The sequence below is a fragment of the Saccostrea echinata genome, unplaced genomic scaffold, assembly GCF_033153115.1.
Source record: "Saccostrea echinata isolate AGI-Se365-2 ecotype Australia unplaced genomic scaffold, CSIRO_AGI_Sech_v1 ptg000059l, whole genome shotgun sequence".
In the NCBI taxonomy this organism is placed as follows: domain Eukaryota; kingdom Metazoa; phylum Mollusca; class Bivalvia; order Ostreida; family Ostreidae; genus Saccostrea; species Saccostrea echinata.
In genome coordinates this window covers 1,716,700-1,739,105 of record NW_026889808.1, presented here as the reverse complement: position 1 = coordinate 1,739,105, position 22,406 = coordinate 1,716,700, and the positions used below count along the sequence as shown (strand labels likewise).

Sequence of the window (22,406 nt, the reverse complement as noted above, 5' to 3'; positions counted from 1 at the left end):
TATTGAAGGAGTAAAGGAATAATCTTTCTTGAAGAAGTTCTTTAAATTCTTTCTTTTCTATTTCAACAGTTAATGATCCATCATTGGACTCTGAAGAAATGAGCAATGGTGTCTCACTTCAGTTAGAAGGTAAATGTAAAGTACATGTATCCATCTCATGGGTGTGCAATTACCATCGCCCGAAGCCCAGGGCTACCAATTTTAGAGGTCGGGCTATCATAAATCTATACTGCGTTAGCCTGTCGGGCTAGTATATCTTAAACGAAATTTTACATATATTTACATCGACTGCATTGATGTACAAATTAACTTTGTTGTTAAATCATAATCTTTAATTCGTTTTAACCTATATGTATTGTGAGTTGCTATCGCCATTTGTTTCAGTGACAATTATAGTCGATAAAAATAGGGAGAAGTACCTGTCAATAACAAAGCACAAACCATTATTTGTTTTATTTATTTCAACTTAAATGTTCTTTTTTTACCTTTTTGTTATACTTATACATGTATTGTTTTCGGTAGTTAATGGGCTAGTGACTGGCAACCTCGGGCTAGTAACTTTGTTACTGCCACTAACCTGACGGGTTAGTAACTAAAGTTTGTAATTGCACACCCCTGCATCTTCAATTTGTAATACCTGAACAGCGATTAGAGCTGAAACCAATTAGTACTTGAGAGTTGGTCATGGTGACCTACTTGTCACTTGTCATTCTCTAAGGACCCAAGATGCATCAACTGACAAAGTTTGATGACTCTAAGCCAATTAATATCTAAAATATTTTTGATCATTACCATAAAATTTTAAAAGTAGGTCACAGTGACCTACTTTTCAGATGACATACTTTGAGGACCCAAGATGCATCAACTGACAAAGTTTGATGATTCTAAGCTAATTAGTTCCTGAAATGTTTAATTAAAGCCATAAATTTTCAAAAGTAGGTCAAGGTGACCTACTTTTCAGTTAGCTTACCACGAAGACCCAGGATGCATCAACTGACAAAGTTTGATGGTTCTAAGCCAATTAGTACTCGAAATATTAAATTATAGTCATATAAATTGAAAAGTAGGTCATGGTTACCTAGTTTTCAGTTGACCTACTAAGAGGACCCAAGATGCATCAACTGACAAAGTTTGATGATTCTAAGCCAATTAGTACCCGAAATATTTAATTAAAGCCTTAAATTTTCAGAAGTAGGTCATGGTGACCAATTAGTACCTGAAATATTTAATTAAAGCCATAAATTTTCAAAAATAGGTCACTGTGACCTACTTTTTAATAAATATGCTTTATGGCCCCAAGATGCATCATCTTACAAGATTTAATGATTCTAAACATTTCAGTATTCGAATTAATGACCTTAATTGTTTTGAAAAAGATTAGACATAAAATTCAAAAAGTAGGTCAAGGTGACCTACTTTTAGTTGAAGTACTCCGAGGACCCAAGATACATCAACTGACAAAGTTTGATGATCATAGGCCTTAAATTGTTCAAAATATGCCTCTAAATCATTTTGAAAAGAATAGCTGCAAAATTTAAAAAAAAGTAGGTCACTGTGACCTACTTTTGAGTCAACATGATATGAGGTCCTTAGATGCATATACTGACAAGATATGATGATCCTAGTCCTTATAGTAAGCAAAATATCAACATTTTAATAAAATGTAATTTTTGGTCAACTTTGAAGTGACCTTGAGACCACACCCTTTGCCCCAGGGTAAATCCCCGTGCAAATTTTAATCTACAAAATATCCTCATCTTTTTGTATAAGGTTGGTGATAATCTGCCCAGTGGTTCTTGAGAAGAAGATTTTTTAGCAACCAGTACTTTTGTTTCTATTTTCCTAATTATCTCCCCTTGTTTAAGGATCACAACCCTAGTTTTAGTAAAAACGGGAGCCCTTGGGCCAAGGACACCCTGTGGCAAATTTGACAATAATTGGCCAATGGGTTCTTGAGTTATGGCCCGTATTCTCAAACGCAAACCGCACACCACACAAATGGCCATAGCATTAGCTCTTTGAGCCTTTGGCTCAGAAGAGCTAAAAATTCAGCATTCGAATATTCAGTCACATGTCTTATACTTAAATGTTTTCTTTGTAGATTGAATTATATTGTTAATAAGGATTTAACGCTACTTTATCGAAAAGATCAGATTCCACTGAACTGTTGACTCACTCTTGGGATTAAATTACCATTAGAAAGTACCAGAAATATGATTAGACATTTTAACAAATATGCAAATAATTTTTTTCTAGTGTAAATCCATTTTAATACACTCAGGGTATTTTATTTTCATATGGAGTTTTATCCAGGCCTACCAGTTTCATCACCAATTGTATGCAAGGCCTTCGTGATTTTCATGCGTTTTTCTAACATGGGTTTCACTAATTATGCAAATGACTACTTTTTATATGTTTTCTTTAAGAAAGAAATAATCCCAAAATCTATTTTTGTTTTACTAAATTTTTTAAAAACATGTTTATTTAAAAAACTGATATCTGGAAACAGGTTCCATTTTAGTAACATGTTCAGTGATGTGTAACGTGGATACCCAATAGCGCACATGGACTTTCGCTTTTCTACAACATGTGTCATTCTGAGATGATTTTTCTGTATTTACCATAGTTAGAATTTTATAAATTGTAGCATGTTAAGAAGGTTCAGTAAACACAGAAAAATACACATTTTTCTACCACAATATGGGCAAATTTCTAATCTTGCATCATTAAAAAAAGGTCTATCCAGGTCAATAAGTGAGATCTAGTTATATAAGGTGAGATATTATTCTAGTCATACAAAATTACTGATGGTCTTCAAATGGTAAAGGTATATTATAACATTAAGAAAAATATACTTTTAATATTTTATTGACGAATGTTCGAATATGAATAGAATAGTTGTCACAAATATTCGAATATTGATTTTTATGCCCTGCCATGAATATGGCCTGGGCATATAGTGTTTGTTATATCCGTCTTCCGTCCTTCCATCTTTCCGTCTGTCCTCCTGCCACACTTTGCATTTAGCTCAGTTCAAAGCCCAGTTTCAAAGAAACTGTCCAAGATATTTTCATCAAACTTCATATGCTGATCGATATTGATGAGAGCTATGAAACTGCATGAACATTTTTTACCTTTCCTTTGACCTTGACCTTTCCTTTGACCTTGACCTCACATTTCCTAAATTAGTGTTTAGCTCAGTTTTAAAGATACCATTCAAGATAGTGTAATCAAACTTCATATGTTGATACATACTGATTTGAGCTATTCAACTGCATCAACATTTTTTGACCTTGACCTTTTCTTTGACCTTGACCTCACTTTTCTTAAATTAGTGTTTAGCTCAGTTTTGAAGAAACCATTCATAATATTTTTATCAAACTTCATATGCTGATACATGCTGATAAGAGCTATTCAACTGCATCAACATTTTTTGACCTTAACCTTTCCTTTGATCTTGACCTTACTTTTCTTAAATTAGTTTCAAACTTCATATGCTGATACATACTGATGTAAGCTATTCAAATGCCTCAATATTTTTGACCTTGACCTTTCATTTGACCTTAACATCACTTTTATCAATTTGTGTTTAACTCAGTTTTAAAGAAATTATTTATAATATTTTTATCAAACTTCATATGCTAATACATACTGATGGAAGCTTTCCAACTGCATCAACATTTTTTGACTTTGACCTTTCCTTTGACCTTAACTTTATTTATTTCAGATTAGTGTTTAGCTCAGTTTAAAATAAATCATTCAAAATATTTTTATCAAACTTAATATGCGGATACGTATTTGTGAGAACTATTCAACTGCATCAAAAAAGTTTGAACTTGAACTTTCCTGTGACATTGACCTCACTTTTCTTGAATTTGCATTTTGCTTAGTTTTAAAGAACCCATAATGATTTAAGGATGTACAACACACCTACCCCAAAAATTTCCTGTCGTTTAATTTTCGCTATTTTTGTATATCTTATACATGACCATATCTACTATGTGTATGTACATTTTGGGCAAAATCGTTCGAGCCGAATTTGGACAGGAAGTTCCTAAAGTTACCCCCCTTTGGCTGATCAAGAGTACAAAAAAAAATCAACAAACTAACTATAAAATCCCTTATTTTAAAATATTTAAGGTTAGCCTAGCTGTCAAAATTTGCTGAATCGTTCGTTTAACTATTAAACACACAAACAAAGTGAATTTGTAGAGGTACACTTCGAGAAAAACGATTTTGAAGAATTTAAACTGAAAAACTATGGTTCATTTTTGCATTGAAAAATGCGTGATTTTCAAATGAAATATTTTTTTATGAAAAAATCTGTCGTTTAATTTTGAAAAAAATTATTACTTCTTGTAACTGATGATCAAAATGTTCTTGATAATTTTTTGAAAATTTTTTAAACGACGAGTTTTGAATTTATAGAGGAAAATCTACGCTTACGCACTTATACATAATTTTGTGAGAATTTATCATCTATATCCAACATTTTAGATTTCAATTTTAAAGAAACTACTCACGATACTCTCATCAAATTTCATACGCTAATACAAATTTTCATGATGCATTACTAATGTACCCTCGGCGGGGCATTCATGTCCTATGGACATATTTCTAGTTGGTATTCGTTTCAGCTCCAACAGTGATTTTACTCTTTATAACATTTTCAACAGTGAGGTACTGAAAATTATTAATGGAATATAAGTGATATTTTGTCACTTGGGGTACCCCGTAGTGACATTTCTTTGAACACTTTATTGATGCTGTAATATACGTCACATCTTTTTCTCTCACTGTAAAATTTTTTTTGACAGTTGATGATGGGGCAGAGCCTATTGATGCTGTAATATATGTCTCATCTCTTTCTCTTACTGTAAATTTGTTTTTGACAGTTGATGATGAGGCAGAGTCTATTGATGCTGTAATATATGTCTCATCTCTTTCTCTCAATGTAAATTTGTTTTTGACAGTTGATTATCATGGGACAGAGTCTATTGATGCTGTAATGTATGTCTCATCTCTTTCTCTCAATGTAAATTTGTTTTTGACAGTTGATTATGGAACAGAGTCTATAGCTGATGATGAGTCTGTTGATGAAGATTCCAGCAGTGACCTTGACCCTGAAGATGAAGTGGTTAGTGTTAGGTATAGTTAACACATTCTCTGTCTTATTTTTGGTAGAATTTCATGATTTAGGTATCGCAACAGTGTTTCAGACATATCATAAAAACTTTTCAAAAATTTCTTTATCTAAAAATAATTTACATTTAAAACTTCTTCGTCCTTGATAAAACTACAAATGATAAAAAAGCCTTGATTTCTTCACAATGCTTTTAGTTCATCAGTAGGTGTGGTTAAATAAAACCAGGTGCTAAGCAGGAGTGAGGGAAAGAGAATTTGGCAGGGCTAGGGTTGAGCAAGTCAATTTACGAAATTGTGTAAATGTCAGATATTTTTGGTTTTATGATGTTGATCAAGGGATTGGTTTGTGTTATAATTTTATGCATGAAAGGATTCAGTGCTTATGCAAATTATCACGCAAGTCAATCGCTTGATCACATCATCAAACCAAAAAACTAGTAATCAATAAAATATAAAGCAAAACAAACAATTTGATGTTGTAAATTCATGCTCAGTGATATAATGTGTTTTGTGATTTTATTTCTGACAGTTTTTCTGACCGGTATCGAGATATTTTTAGCTCACCTGAGCTGAAAGCTCAAGTGAGCTTTTCTGATCACCTGTTGTCTGTTGTCTGTCCGTCTGTCCGTCCGTCCGTCTGTAAACTTTTATCATTTTCAACTTCTTCTCAAGAACCACTGGACCAATTTCAACCAAACTTAGTACCTAGTATCCTTGGGCAAAGGAAAGTTTAATTTGTTAAAATAAAGGGCCAAATCCCGTTACAAGGGGAGATAATCAAGAAAAGACAAAAATAGGGTGGGGTCATTAAAAAATCTTCTTCTCAAGAATCACTGGGCCAAAAAAGCTGAAACTTATGTGGAAGCATCCTGGGATAATGTAGATTGTAAATTGTTCAAATCATGACCCCCGGGGGTGGGGCGGGGCCACAATAGGGAATCCAAGTTTTACATTGAAATATATAGGAAAAATCTTTAAAAATCTTCTTCTCAAGAACCTCAGGATCAGAAAAGCTGAAACTTATGTGGAAACATCCTTGGGTAGTGTAGATTGTAAATTGTTCAAATCATGACCCCCGGGGGTAGGGCGGGGCCACAATAGGGAATCCAAGTTTTACATTGAAATATATAGGAAAAATCTTTGAAAATCTTCTTCTCAAGAACCAGTGAACCAGAAAAGCTGAAACTTATGTGGAAGCATTCTGGGGTAGTGTCGATTGTAAATTGTTCAAATCATGACCCCCGGGGGTAGGGCGGGGCCACAATAGGAATCCAAGTTTTACATTGAAATATATAGGAAAAATCTTTGAAAATCTTCTTCTCAAGAACCAGTGAACCAGAAAAGCTGAAACTTATGTGCACCCTGGGGTAGTGTAGATTGTAAATTGTTTAAATCAGGACCCCCGGGGTTAGGGCGGGGCCACAATAGGGAATCCAAGTTTTACATTGAAATATATAGGAAAAATCTTTGAAAATCTTCTTCTCAAGAACCACTGAACCAGAAAAGCTGAAACTTATGTGGAAGCATTCTGGGGTAGTGTAGATTGTAATTTGTTCAAATCATGACCTCTGGGGGTAGGGCAGGGCCACAATAGTGAATCCAAGTTTTACATTGAAATGTATAGGAAAATTTTTTAAAAAATCTTCACCACTGAACCAGAAAAGCTGAAACTTATGTGGAAGCATCCTCAAGTAGTGTAGATTGTAAATTGTTCAAATCATGACCCCCGGGGGTAGGGCGGGGCCACAATAGGGAATCCAAGTTTTACATTGAAATATATAGGAAAAATCTTTAAAAATCTTCTTCTCAAGAACCAGTGAACCAGAAAAGCTGAAACTTATGTGGAAGCATCATGGGAAAATGTAGATTGTAATTGTTCAAATCAGGACCCCCTGGGGTAGGGCGGCTCCACAATAGGTATTACAAGGGGGGAAATCTGGTAAAGAACAGCATGGCCAAAGTTACTCAGGCGAGCAATGTGGCCCATGGGTCTCTTGTTATCAAACTTCATATGCTGTTGCATTTTGGTGTAGACTGTTAAACTGCATCAAAAGTTTTTGAACTAAACCTTCCCTTTGACCTAGACCTAGTTTTTTTGATAGTTGCATGTAGCTCGAGCTCAGTTTCAAAGAAATCTCAATATAAAGTTTATGCACTGATGCATAATTAAAATTATTAATTTGGCAGGAATTTATGAACTGTGGCATTTTTTTCTTTTAAATCCCAATGACCTTCAAGTTTACTTTTCATTTTGTAAAATTTATGTTTAAAAGAAAATATACAAGATATTTTTTGTCAAACTTCATACACTAAAATAAATTGTCATGTTGCATTATAAATAATTCTTGCGTTGGGTATTCATGCCCTATGAATATATTTCTAGATACCCGTTATTATTTACAAATTTTAATTAATTTACATGATAAATTACCGTAATTAGTGCACACTATTTCAAATTCTTATATTGTAGGAAATGGATATAAAACAGGAACTAAACTCTGAGGATTACACCCCGCAAAACTCTGAATCCACCACTCATTCCGAGAGCAGCACAATCCATACTACAGCCAGAAAATCTGATGAGTCAGGGGGAGATAATCCTTCCTACATGATTACAGAAGTAAAACAAGAACCTGTAGAGTCAGGGGGAGATAATCCCTCCCACATGATTACAGAAGTAAAACAAGAACCTGTAGAGTCAAGGGGAGATAATCCCTCCCACATGATTACAGAAGTAAAACAAGAACTTGTAGAGTCAGGGGGAGATAATCCCTCCTACATGATTACAGAAGTAAAACAAGAACCTGTTGAGTCAGGGGGAGATAATCCCTCCCACATGATTACAGAAGTAAAACAAGAACCTGTAGAGTCAGGGGGAGATAATCCCTCCTACATGATTACAGAAGTAAAACAAGAACCTGTTGAGTCAGGGGGAGATAATCCCTCCCACATGATTACAGAAGTAAAACAAGAATCTGTTGAGTCAGGGGGAGATAATCCCTCCCACATGATTACAGAAGTAAAACAGGAATCTGTTGATAATTACTCTGATTCCCTGGATTCTGTGTTACCAAGTGACACAAGGGAGATAAACAGGGAGGAACTAGAAACAATAAAGACAGAACTAGACAGCACACCTGAGAGCAACAGCAGTGGACCGAAGACTTCAAGTGACCTTTGTGTACCCCATAGCTTAGAATCAATACTCATTGTTAAGAGGAATGACAACAGCTTAGTAATGATGAACTATAATAATTGCATAGGTCCTGGAGACACCACACCGAAAAGGGGTCTAAGCATTTCTTTTGCTTTTCATCCCAGTGATGTTTTTCAATATTTTTTAGGGTTTTGTTTTGTCCTACAACAGTCACATATTTTTTTTTAGATATTGAAATGTATCCAAGTGATGATGATGATGATAAGTCATACGTTCCAGATTCCGAAGCCTATGATTCTAGCTCTTCAGACTCTGTTCTGTACCCAGAGAATGAGGAATTTGTCAAATGTAAGCTCAAGTGTACATAATGAAATTTAAGCATGATAGCTGTACAGTAACTAAGACCAGATTCAATTGCAACTTTTATCCATCCATGTTTTATAAAATGTTTCAGTTTTTAGCTCACCTGAGCCGAAGGCTCAAGTGAGCTTTTCCGATCAAAATTTGTCCGTTGTCCGTCGTTGTCGTTGTTGTTGTTGTCATCGTAAACTTTTCACAATTTCATCTTCTTCTCCAGAACCACTGGGCCAATTTCAACCAAACTTAGCACAGAGCATCCATGGGTGAACGGGATTCAAGTTTGTTCAAATGAAGGGCCACGCCCTCTTTCAAGGGGAGATAATAGAGAATTTGTGAAAAATTAATAGCATCTTTTAAAAATCTTCTCAAGAACCACAGGGCCAGGAAAGATGAAACTCATGTGGAAGCATCCTCAGGAAGTGTAGATTCAAGTTTGTTCAAATCATGACCCCCGGGGATGGGGCGGGGCCACAATGGAGGATCAAAGTTTTACATAGCAATATATAGGAAAAACCTTGAAAAATCTTCTTCTCAAGAACAGCAAAGCCATGACGAGTTATATTTATATGGAAACATCCTCAGGTAGTGTAGATTCAAATTTGTTCAAATCATGACCCCCGGGGGTAGGGTGGGGCCACAATGGAGGATCAAAGTTTTACATAGAAATGTATAGGAAAAATCTTTAGAAATCTTCTTCTCGAGAACAGCAAAGCCATGATGAGTCATATTTATATGGAAGCATCTTCAAATAATGTACATTCAAGCTTGTTCAAATCATGATCCCTGGGGGTAGGGTGGGCCACAATGGAGGATCAAGTTTGTTCAAATGAAAGGCCACGCCCTCTTTCAAGGGGAGATAATAGAGAATTTGTGAAAAAAAATCTTCTCAAGAACCACAGGGACAGGAAAGATGAAACTCATTTGGAAGCATCCTCAGGAAGTGTAGATTCAAGCTTGTTCAAATCATGACCCCCGGGGGTAGGGCGGGGCCACAATGGAGGATCAAAGTTTTACATAGAATTTTAAAGGAAAAATCTTTAAAAATCTTCTCAAGAACAGCAAAGCCATGATGAGTTATATTTATATGGAAGCATCCTCAGGTAGTGTAGATTCAAATTTGTTCAAATCATGACCCCTGGGGGTAGGGTGGGGCCACAATGGACTATCAAAGTTTTACATTGAAATATTTAGGAAAAATCAATTAAAAAAACCTTCTTCTCAGGAACAGGAAAGCCCTGATTGGTCATATTTATATGGAAGCATCTTCAGGTAGTGTATATTCAAATTTATTCAAATTATGACCCCCAGGGTAGGGTGGGGCCACAATGGAGGATCAGAGTCTTACATAGAAATATAAAGGAAAAAATTTTCAAAATCTTCTTCTCAAGAACAGCAAAGCCCTGATTGGTCATATTTATGTGGAAACATCCTCAGGTAGTGTAGATTCTATTTTGTTCAAATCATGACCCCTGGGGGGTAGGGTGAGGCCACAATGGAGGATCAAAGTCTTAAATAGAAATATATATGAAAATATCTTCTCACGAAGAACTGCAAAGCCATGATAAGTCATTTGATATGGAAGCACCCTAAGGTATAGTGTAAACTCAATTTTGTTCAAATGATGACCCCCAAGGGTTGGGTGGGGCCCAATGGGGGATTGAAAATTTTACATAGGAACATATAGGAAAATATCTTCTTATCAAGAACTGAAAATCATGTTTAGTCAATTTGATAAGGAAGCATCTTCAGGTAGTGTAAATTCAATTTTGTTCAAATGATGACCCAGAGCAGTGGTGTATCCAGGAATTTCGGGGTGGGGGGGGGGAAGTAGAGGCATTGGGTCTAGGGGCTGCATTGAAGCCCCCAGTGGGTCTAGAGCAAGGCCCTGCTGGGGGTTCGCGAAGCTGACGAATTCTTACAAAGAAGAGATGTTTTTTCCTTGATTTTAGGATAATGGACATATAAGTTCTACATAAAAAAAATTCAAACGGGGGGCGCACGCCCGGCGTGCCTGCCCTGGATCCGCCTTTGCAGGGGTAGGGTGGGGCCCAATGGGGGATTGAAAGTTTTACTTAAGAACATATAGAAAAAATATTTCTTCTCAAGAACAGAAAAACTATGTTTATTCATATTGTAGATTCAAGTTTGTTCAAATGATGACCCCTGGGATAGGGAGGAGCCACAATGGGGGATCAAATTTTTACAAAGGAATATATGGAAAAATTTTTCTAAAATCTTTTCAAGTACAACAAAGCCATTTGTTAAATTGACATGGAAGGTACCGGTAGTTTAAAATTCAGGCCCCCCCCCCCCCCCCCCCGTAATCTTTTCAATACTGAACTGATTTGTACTTTTGCCTAGGCAATGTGCTCAGGTGAGCGATGTGGCCCATGGGCCTCTTGTTGTATTTGTGGTGTGGTTAACAATCTTTTTCAAGAAATCAATGTATTTAATATGTGATTCTAGGTAAAAAGCCTTCATTAAGGAGTAAAAAGAAACTTAAACTAGAGGTGTCCAAGGGGAGGAGCCATTTTACAAATGGTTCCAAGTCAGTAGTTCATTCCAAGGAAAGTGTGCAGATAAATGAAGAATTGCCAAGTGAAGGCCAATCTAAGGACAGTGTTCAAATAAATGAAAAAACATCAAGTGAAGGTACTGTCTTATCTTTCTATCTCAAAATATTTCATATGCTAACCTAAGCATTGTGGTTCAACACACATATGTTGCCATTATCATTTTAAAATGAATCTTATGATATCTGAATGTGGGACTGGTGCAGCATGTGCTGGGTGAGAAAAGAAAACTTCAAAGACTACTCGTCATCTTATGTGACAACTATGAAGTTCTAACAACTTGTCCCTTTAATTTTAAATTGGTTGCCAGTTATAAAAAAAATTAGTAGACAGGAAAAAAATAGTATTTCTAACAGTAAATTGAGTGTAAAATATTCTATTTACCATATAACAAAATATTTTATCTATTTGATCATAATATGTATACTTTAACCTTGAGTGTATCTATGACCTGAAATAGGAAATATCTATTTCACACTACAATTAAAATTAAAATGAAAATGAAATTCAATCAATGGATTAAACGGAAGTGACATCACATTTTGATAGTAAAAATGTTACGGGCTGTAGAAAACGATTGCTTTTTACTTTTAATGAAACACCATACACGGTGTATACATTGTAAAGGAAATCAACATCTGACCCAAAGACCATAAAGTGAGAACAGACTTTTAAGTCATAATTTTTATTTTGAAGTCTTAAAATTTTGTCAAAATTATGTTTGATACCCAAGCTGTCCATTAATGCTGTTTAATAACAACATAATGACTAGTGTTGTACCGATAATCAGAAAACATCGATTGTCGACGAAAAAATGCTACCAATTCCCATGATCGATTATAATTTTTCATAATCGATCATCGGAAACATACTTCTAATACAATACATTCCGGAATTATCCATTTCTGGTTTAAAATTTATTTCTTCTTAATGAAAGAAAAGGGCGTCTGCATCTGATACTAGCCAACTAGCATGAAGCAGAGGTGATTAAGAACCAAATGGTGCATATATAGGGCCTAAAAAAATTATGTTTGTTTACTGTAACGACCCATTCATTTTAACCCCGAGTGGATTTTTTTCTGCCAAATCTGTGTTTCCTCTTTGGTTTGATCAATCAGCTGATTCTTTTTATTCAAAAAATATTAATTGTACCTTTTATTTGAGATATAAAATATGCAACTTAGTCAACATTTACCTTAAATATAAAGAGTAATCAATTCCCCCTACAACTTTTTGAAGTTCGTTTTCTGCCGCTAGGCAGCCATGTTTGGTGTCCACTGTAAATATGACACCTGGATAATTCAGTCCCAAGATGTTTGACCCCATTATTCATAAGCAAAAAAAAAATTCGGGGACCTACCGACCCTTGATTTTTTGGAATATTACAGAAAACAAACAAACATAATTTTTTTAGGCCTAGAAAGTGTAAAAGAAGCAAAACAACAAAGAAAATAATATATTATATATTCATGTTAAAGAAATAATATGAAATAATTGTAATAGTCTGCTTTTTGTATACAAAAATATGAAATCCGATTATAATTGGTAAAATCGCATCGGAAGCAGTAACCGATTCCAACCGATGATCGATTATGAAAATTAACCGATGTCCCATCACTAATAATTACACAACAGGCTTAATGTACTCTAAATGTATGAAAACAACAATTTATTAAACCTTCCCAAAATATTGTTAGAAGAGGGGTATAAAGAAATCACCTTGTCCTTATACAGGGTTCTAAGTGACCAAAAAAATTTAGGCGCCAGGTGGCTCCTTATTAAAAAATTTAGTTGCCATTGCAGTTGCCAGGCAAATTTTTCCGAGGCGCCAATTTAAAAACATATATTGGTCAATATATGAAGACATGTCCATTGCTAACTTCAATACTTCTCTTCTGCTCTTTATAAAAAAAAAATGTTGAAAATTTTTATAGTTCAGTAATTTGATGATCACCAAGTCAATTTAAAAATGGTCGCCAATTTGGTGACTTACAGAGAAATTTTAGGTGCCTATTAAAATTTTAAGGCACCATGGAAGATCAATTAGTCACCTGCTATGTTTGTCTGTTCAATCTTGTACAGCTATAACTTTTGATGGGGGAATCTTTGGAAGCCCATTCTTAGTACAAAGATTGTTTATGACATGAGGTGCCTCTTGATCTCGACCCAAGGCCATTCCTGCAAGTTTAAGGTCACTGGCAGAAAAAGTACATTTTTGCCTGGGCTTAATCATTTAAATGGAGTATCATTTGAATTTCATACTTCGTAAGAAAACTTTTTTACTTATGGATTTGTCATAACCTTGACCCAAAGCCATTCTGGCAAGTTCATTTCTATTTTTCTTGTATATCAGTTTGACTTGCTTGGTACTTTGTTTTAAAAGGTTTGAAATATGTATATTGACAAGGCACATGCATCACAGATCTTGTAGTTGAAGTCAAAATATGTAGGCTGAAGATAATTTTCCCACAGAAAATAGGTACAATAAGATTTACAATTGCTTTGTAGTAATTCATCTGCATCTCAAAGCATTGCCAAAGCCTGGGTGCAAAAAAAGATATGACAAGATTAACTTCTGTACTTTCTGCGGTAAGGAAATACATTCTAAAATATCCAGACATTTGCTTAGCCATAAGAATGAACTGAAAATAATGGAAATTCAGATGCTGCCAAAAAAGTCAGAGAAGAGAGGAATGCTGTTCCTGGAATTGATCAATGAGGGAAACTATAAACATAATATCGAAGTTTTGAAAAACGGTGGTCTTTTTATAACAGCAAGACGAGAAAGTCCAGATTCATCAAATCATTCACCTGATGAATATCTCCCTTGTGAGTTTTGTAAGGGTTTCTTCCTGAAGAATTTATTGTGGCACCATGCCAAAATTTGCAAATTAGCCTCGGTTAAAAACAATGAAGATGGTGATGAGGATGAAAAGTTGGGAAAGTCTTTTGTTAGGAAAGGAAGAACATTACTATATGGTTCACTGTTTGATGAAAATGAAAGTAATGTTATGCATTTGTTAGAGAGAATGAATGATGGAGAAGAAAAAGAAATCATTAAGAAGGATCTTATAATTAAAAACTTTGCTTCAATTCAAGTTCAAGCTTTGGGAGAAGGAAGAATTCAGAAAAAAAATGACATGCATAGAGTGAGTTCAAATTGCAGAATCCTTGCACGTTTAGTAATTATGGCCCGTAAAGACATACCACTACCATCATTGAATAAGCTACTGTCCCCAGATCATTTTGATAAAATTGTGAAGTATGCAAATGACCTGTCCTCTGAGGTGCCATCTCTTGGCCCAAGAGTGGGCCATCTTATAGGTCATTGTGTAATGGTAAAGAATGGCTATGCAGTAAGGAAAAATGACGAGACAATGTTGGATACATCAAAAAACTTCAAGCATCTCTTCGATTCTGAATGGGGTTTTAGAGTCAATGCACCGTCAAGGAAAAGAAACAGAGTGGCCAATTTAAACAACCCTTCCAAGATACCTAACACAAGCGACTTGGTAAAATTCAGGGATTTCCTCATCTTCGAAATGAACGAATCTGAGCAAATTTTGGAAAGTAATCAAGATCAATTACATTTAGCATGGAATCGGCTTGCCAAGGCCACAATGTGCCGTTTGATACTATTCAACAAACGGAGGGCTGCAGAAGTGGAAGATTTACCTGTGGAGTACTTTCAGAAACATCCAAAATGGACTTCAACTGAGGAATTTGAAGAGTCTCTGACAGATATGGAAAAAACTTTGCAAAAAGGTAGGGGGAAAAATCTGATAAAATTTAAAAAAAAAAATTGAATTCTTGAATTTATCGCAGCACAAACTTAAGGTCACAATCTAATTGGTAAATCAATTTTACACATATACATTATTATGAAAGAAAGACAAAAATGCACACAAAAAGGATACAAGTGAGTTTCCATATGCCTCCATAAGTGTTTATAGTACTTATGGGATATTTTTTATGGTTTATAGATTTTTATAAGAGAGCTGTTCAACTGCATCAACATTTTTGACCTTGATCTTTCCTTTTACCTTGACATCACTTTTCTTAAATTTGCATTTAACACAATTTTAAAGAAACCATTCAAAATAATTTTATCAAACTTAATTTGCTGATAAATATTAGTGAGAGCTATTCAATTGCATCAAAAACTTTTGACTTTGAACTTTCCTGTGACTTTGACATCACTTTTCTTTAAATTTGCATTTTGCTTAGTTTTTAAGAAACCCTTTAAGATATTTTTATTTAAGCTTATGCACTTGTACAAAATTTGGTTATCATTTATCATCTATATCCATTTTTTTTTAGATTTCAATTTCAATTTTGAAGAAACTATTCAAGATATTCTCATCAAACGTCATACACTAATACAAATTATCATGTTGCATTACTTATACCCGCGGCGGGCATTCATGTCCTTTGGACATATTTCTAGTTTATTCATCCATTTATATCTTATGCTTTTAGATTGTAAAATGTAAGCAACATCTGACTTTGTCTACAGTGTACTTGTTATATTTGTAAGGAGTAGCCAAAGCAGATAACAATTGTGCACAGAATTTTATTTTATTTTTTGCACATAGGTTATTAAAAATCTTTCTATTCTTGTAGGATGGATTTAGTCGAAGGTTTTGGGAAATCAAAAAAAAATATGAAGGCATATATTCTTTTGACCCCTGATTCAAAAAGAGCATTAGAAGTTCTCACAAGACTCAGATCTGCTGTTGGAGTTAGCCCAACAAACAAATATATGTTTGCTAGACTGAATTCCAATACACCATTATCTGGGACAACAGCAATGAAGGAGTTGTTGGGAAAATGTGAAGGTTTAAAAAATCCAGAAAATATTACATCAACATCATTGAGAAAATACATTGCAACTGTATCCCAAGTAAGTACATAGCACTTGGTGTTCTCGTCAAATATTATTTGTCTTTTTTCTTGCTTTTTCCAGTTTAAAAAGTTAGGTAAATTGATGATTTATTTAATTACAATGATTTTTCAATAGATATTGGATATGACACAGGGAGAACTAAAACTACTCGCTAAACATCTTGGACATGATGTAAAAACAAACAAGGAATACTATCAGTTGTCATCATCAGTGCTTGAGCTATCCAAGGTAAGAATGTTTTAGTTGTGACAACATTTTAAGAGCTCATGTGCATATTTGTATGTCATAAGATGACCATGCTATCTAAATTTTCACCATGTACTAGAGTGTAAATCTCTTAGCATTTTACCAACAAAGGAGAGTTCACTCAGGTGGTAGAATTATAATGCTCCCCTGCACAGGAAAATGAAAACCTGTGCAACATATATACCTATTATTGTGTAATAGGTATCCTAGTCATGTTTTTACATACCAGTATTACAACAGGTGAAAATGGTACTGTATACAGGGAAATTTTTGCCCCTTTCACCCTCATCACAAGTAGGTGAATTTTAAATGGTCGAATTGAAAGAAGATGGCATTATCTCTTTAATACAACTCTCTTTGGGCAAATTTAAAGGGGCAAAATTGTTTATAGGTATGAATGGGCGAAAATAAAAGGGTGCCAAAAAGAAAAACTGTATATAATAGTCATTTTAGGTCAAACTTCCAAACAGGAAAATTTTCTCCTCCAGAGCAAAAGCTTTATCAATCCTAGAAGATTATGAAATTTAAAGATCAAAAAAAGTGGTGGCTAGTATGCAATAATTAATCATACTCTAGTTGTAATTAATAGAGCATCTATTTTGCCTGTGCTGATAAGTAATGCTAGGCCATTAACAAATCTCTTGCAAGGTCTTTATAAAATACATGTATCTTTAAATGTTTTAGGTTGCTAGGATGCTTTATGCTGTGGAGAATGGTCAAGTCAATGAATGGGCAGGAAAGAAAATGAAAGACATACAGCTGGAAGGTAATTATTTTGTAAATTTTTTTCATGCCTTCTTGTCTTTATTTACTAAGGGCAATTCCAGTGAAAATAATCTACGAGGGATGGATCCCTATTTTTTGTATGGGGGAAGGGAGGTATGGGGGTATTTTTGTGTTCTAAAGAGTTGAGGAAGAGATGCACCCCCAAAGTTGGGGGGAAAATCCTGGGAAAAACGCATTTACTATAGATAAAACGCACCCCCAAAATGCAAATATGGATGTATCTCTTATTTTCACAGCACAACTAATTCAAAGAAAAAGTTTAAAAAGTTAAAATATTCGTATCATTTCAAAAACGAAAGTAGGATACAACTTTAAATTTTCTTGGCAAATTCAGTTTACATATAAGCTTTATTTACATGTATTTAAGTTTAGTTTGTATTTTAATTGTTATTTGATTGGGATAGATTAAAAGCAATGTCCCTAATTCTTTTTTTCTGTAACCCCAAGCATGTAGCGATATTGTGTTGACAATGCATTCCAAGCACATGTCTCTGTTTACTTAAACAAATCATCCCAAGTGTAATTAGTGTCACACTGATGTATATAAGTGATACCAGGTAATTAAAAAGGTGTGTAAAACATTTATTGTTAAATAAACTTTACTGATTACGAGTGTATTGTTTAAAATGGCAGTTGTTTCGAAACCAACTGGCCAGAAATTGTTATATAAAAAAAAATATGATCTACATTAGGGTTGAGTGGAGTTAAATTTGGCGGTGATGATATACATTTTAGAAAAAGATAAATAAGGTTATTTTTATACGCCCGTCTTAAGCTGGGACGTATTAAGTTATGGTGTTCATGTCCGTCTGTCCATCCGTCTCTTAGCTTTTTTGTGTATGGCTCATAACTTAAATACTATTAGGCCTAGAATTACCAAACTTTGGCAGCTGATTCTTCTTGGGTAGAAGGTGTGTTGCACATTAAAAGTAGGTCCCTCTGACTTTAAATTAAGTTGCTATGGCCAAATATGGAAAAATCATGTCCGGCTCATAACTAGAAAACTATTGGTTCCATTTTAGTTTGAAATTTTTCTTCAATATGGTTTTATGTACTGGTTAAAAAATCCAAACAGACCTTTCCTTATACAAGTTAAGTTCAATCTACACATAAGTCCAGTCATTTGTTTAAGATTTGCTCCATTAGAAAAAAAAAATGTTGGACACAAAAGAAAAGATTGTAGTAATGAGAAGGTTCCTTTGTTTTGAAAGATCTTATTTTTTTGAGTGTGTGAAAGATACAGTCATATATATACATACAAGATTTCTAATCATTTGAAGTTTACATTGAAATCAACCCTATAGTTTGGTATTTGTATGTTTAATTTAATATATACTTTTTTGACCCAATAATTTTTAAAATCTGTTTTGCACATGTGCAGGAAGGAAGTTATCAGCCATATTTAATCATCCAAAAATCTTCCCAGATATGATACAAAACATGGCAGATGAGTTTGCATTTGGTTTCCTTGCCTTCAATGACAATTTTCAATTTTCTGAAGCATGCTCCTTTTGTTCTGATTTAAATTTGGATGTTCTGGACTTGTTGCTTATGGAATAGATATTTTGTGCTTTTTTAAATGTGATGAATTTTTCATATGTAAATTTTTTTGTGAGCTGAATGGCTTTGATATAAAGAAGTATGTACTTTAAGCTTAATTTTTTCCCCTCACATTACCAATATAAGAGAGTGCATTTTTTTAAATATCCATTTACTTGACAACAGGCTATGGAGATGCAGTTTTATGTGCATCCGCTAAGTATTTTAAAAACTTCCAAAAATTTAAGATGCACACAAAAATTGCTGGGATACCCTTGCTTATTTACAAGTAAGTACCAATGTTATGTCATAAATTCACACATGATAAGAAGTTTAATTAGTTTCAGAAAGTATTTCAGGAATTTTAATGCTGTTTGACAAGGTCTCCAAGATGCATATTTTGGGGAAGATTTTTCGCAACTAGAATTAGATCACTGGCCTCAATTTGGAATTGTATGACTATGCATTGTCAGAATCAACATGGTCAAGGTCTTATCTTGCACACTGTGTGGCCTGGGGCCATCAAATGACCAGTCGATGCATCTTTGGAAATGTTGGTTGCAAACCAAAGTATTTCACAATTGTCTTATTTAGGAATTTTATGGTTCTACTTTCTATGCATATTCAAGCCATGTTCACATTTTGCACTCTGTGAGACTCAATTAATAAAGGTAGTCCTCTGACATAGGCAACATAAAAAAAAAAAGGACTATAAAAATGAACTATCGATACTTCCAAGACAATTTGATTTTTCAGTTTCCACTGTATCTGTCTTTGCAATATATGATATAATGCATAATACATGTAATATGTAAAATTAGACGTTTTCTTTAATTCACAGAACTTCCTGAACCTTTACCAAAGGAAGGTGATCTGGATTATGAATTGGCGGGGAAGGAGTATCAATCTAGTTCCACAGTAGCTCAGGCATCTAGTTCCACAGAAGCTCAGGCATCTAGTTCCACAGTAGATCAGGCATCTAGTTCCAAAGCAGATCAGACATCTAGTTCCACAGTAGATCAGGCATCTAGTTCCACAGTAGATCTGGCATCTAGTTCCACAGCAGATAAACCATCTTGTTCAGATCATGAACAGTCCTCAAATTCAGATAGTGAACAGCCACAGTATATTAGATCAAAAGGTAAATAAGTCCTTGGTTTCAAGAATTTGCAATAGTATATCACTTTAAAACAAAATTTAAAAAAATGTTACTTTAAAGTGGTTTTTGATCCTTGTTATTATGGATGAAATATATCAAATAAAGAAAAATTTAGCTCACCTGAGCCAGAGACTCAAATGAGCTTATCTGATAAAAATGTGTCCATTGTTTGACATCTTTGTTGTTATGGTTGTCATTTGTAAACTTTTAATAGTGTCATCTTCTTATTCAGAACCACTGGACAATTTCAGACTGAACACAGAGTATCCCTGGATGAAGGAGATTCATGTTTGTTCAAATTAAAGTGTCACTTCATCTTCTAAGGGGAGATAGTGAAGAAATAGTAAAAATTGGGTTGTGTCATTTAAAATTTGAAAAATCTCAATAACCACTAAGCCAGAGAAGATGATACTTATGTGAAAACTTTCTTGTGGTCCATGGGCCTTTTGTTCAATGATTACTTTGAATGTTTGTAATGAGTCTATGAGGTTCTCTAGTATTATGGTGATGTCAGAAATAATCATAATTCCTAGTGACCTGAAAATGTTTATAATTTTCTCAATTTGATTAGGACTATTGCAGCTTAATACAGGTATATCATTAAGTCAAATTAAGATGATATAACATAATCCTACCTTAGGTTTTATGAGGCAGTGGCATTTCAACTTCTGTCATGAATGATGTACTGTTTTTTTCTAGTAAATAACTACAGCATAGGAGATCAACATCAAACATTAGAAATAGATAAATCATTTAAATCTATATAAAAAGGTTGACATGATTTTATTCTATGCACATTCATTTCTGGCTTGCCATGTGCCATTGTGATGCACTTGAGTCTCGTATTCATAACCAATTTAGTTCCAAGCTATACCCAGATAAAAAGCATGCAGTTTATTTGCTATGCATTTATGGCCACATTCTTTCTGATTTTAGGTTGTAAAAGAAGATGGACAGATGAAGAGGAAGAAGAACTGATGGAAGCATTTGGGATACAGATTAAGAAAAAAATGAATGTGTCCACCAAAGCAATCCGATATGCACAGTCAAAATATAAAACATTACATAGCCAGTCAGAAGCGGTAATAAGATCCAAAATGAACAACATCATTTTAGGAAAAGTCCAAAAAAAGAGATAGACTACAAATGAAGTCTTTTGCAGGATTCATTATGTTTTAGAATTATTTAGTGAAGTTACATTTCCTGATCAACATTTGTCCATTGTCTTCTGTTGATTTTTAATCCATATAAAGCACAGTCAGCATCAGATTTTCATTTAACCACTTGAATTTCTCATGACCAAATTATTTCCAATATAAAACATGTGCTACAAATTTGTAATGTCTTTAAAAGGATTAACTAAGGGGGGAAACAGCTTGTATTATCTCTGGGCACATGAGATTAAATTGTTTTTGTCTCTGTTTTTTGTCCATTAAACTGTTTAAAATTTTGAAAATGTTTCCCTTTTTACATCATGTGACTTTAAAATTTTGTGAAATACATCAGCACCATTTTTAAAGATGTGAGGATCTTGTTACTTTTATGCAAGAGGACTATAGAATTAAATAGCTCATGAACACATCTACGTAATTGGTTGAATAGTCTTTTTTACCTTGTACAGATCTACCTTTATAAACATGTTCACATACTTTTTGTCAGGCTCCTTTATTATTTTCATGAAAAATGAGAGTGAATCAGAGAGATAAAAAGGGTTTTAAAAAGTCTTTGAACTCTTTTCTTCATGCATGTTTATAATATGAGGATATACTTGATATTTTTTAAGATATGATGAATGTAGAGGAATTATTGCATCATCCTGAATCTTTGTGCAGTTGTTGAAGATTTGCATGTTAATGGGATGCAAGGATCCAATTACCGAGTCCCAATCTAGTTGGTCTGCACATACATTTTCACACAACTTCGTTTCAGATGCTTCACAGTAGCCTTGATTGCCGTCATAATTTAATACAATAACGTCACAGTAAAAATTATGTTTAATTGTGCTAAAATATATCGCTATTTGTGTGTGTTGACTGTGTGTGTTAAAAGCTCAAAATTTTGTTTTAATGAAACATTTTGATTAACATGATTAAAGAAAACAACTTAGTAAAAAAAAAATTATTATGAGATATTGTGAATTTTTAAGTAGATATTCATAAGTTTATCTTATTTTATTTTAATTTTTGTGTTTAAAAAATGCAAAAAAAAAAAAAGAAAAAGAAAAAAAAGAAGCATGTAGTCTTTCTCCTTGAAAATCTTATTTTACCAATTCTGTTGATAAATTAAAATATGCGTGCAGTAGATTAATTTTTTTTTAAATTCTATTGGTCATTGAAATGCAACCAAAAAGAAATACTTTAGTTTCCCTCATATTAACACAACTTTGTAATTTTATGGCCTTTATTGCAAAAAAGATATGTAAACAAAATATTTCACCGAATAGTTTTTTATAAGATATCAATTTGGCATATAATTGTGTGTAAAACCACAAAAAATTGTCCATATTTTGAAATTGCCCCCATTTGACTACAATCA

The 22,406-nt window shown here is 34.0% G+C and overlaps 2 protein-coding genes across 2 annotated transcripts; both read left to right on the top strand.

Annotated features, from left to right (window-relative positions):
• The first annotated feature begins 98 nt into the window (after positions 1-98).
• LOC133174799 (uncharacterized) lies at positions 99-15,869 on the top strand. Its single transcript, XM_061309897.1, has 7 exons — positions 99-129; positions 4,896-5,137; positions 7,616-8,435; positions 8,531-8,650; positions 11,129-11,314; positions 13,744-15,000; positions 15,859-15,869. The coding sequence occupies exons 1-7, from the start codon at positions 99-101 to the stop codon at positions 15,867-15,869; spliced, it is 2,667 nt and encodes an 888-aa protein (XP_061165881.1).
• Positions 15,863-21,296, top strand: LOC133174766 (uncharacterized). The gene is made up of 5 exons (XM_061309861.1): positions 15,863-16,138; positions 16,256-16,369; positions 17,072-17,153; positions 19,554-19,853; positions 20,808-21,296. Exons 1-5 carry the CDS (start codon positions 15,899-15,901, stop codon positions 21,008-21,010), a joined length of 939 nt encoding a protein of 312 aa, XP_061165845.1. The 5' UTR covers positions 15,863-15,898; the 3' UTR covers positions 21,011-21,296.
• Positions 21,297-22,406: the final 1,110 nt, after the last annotated feature.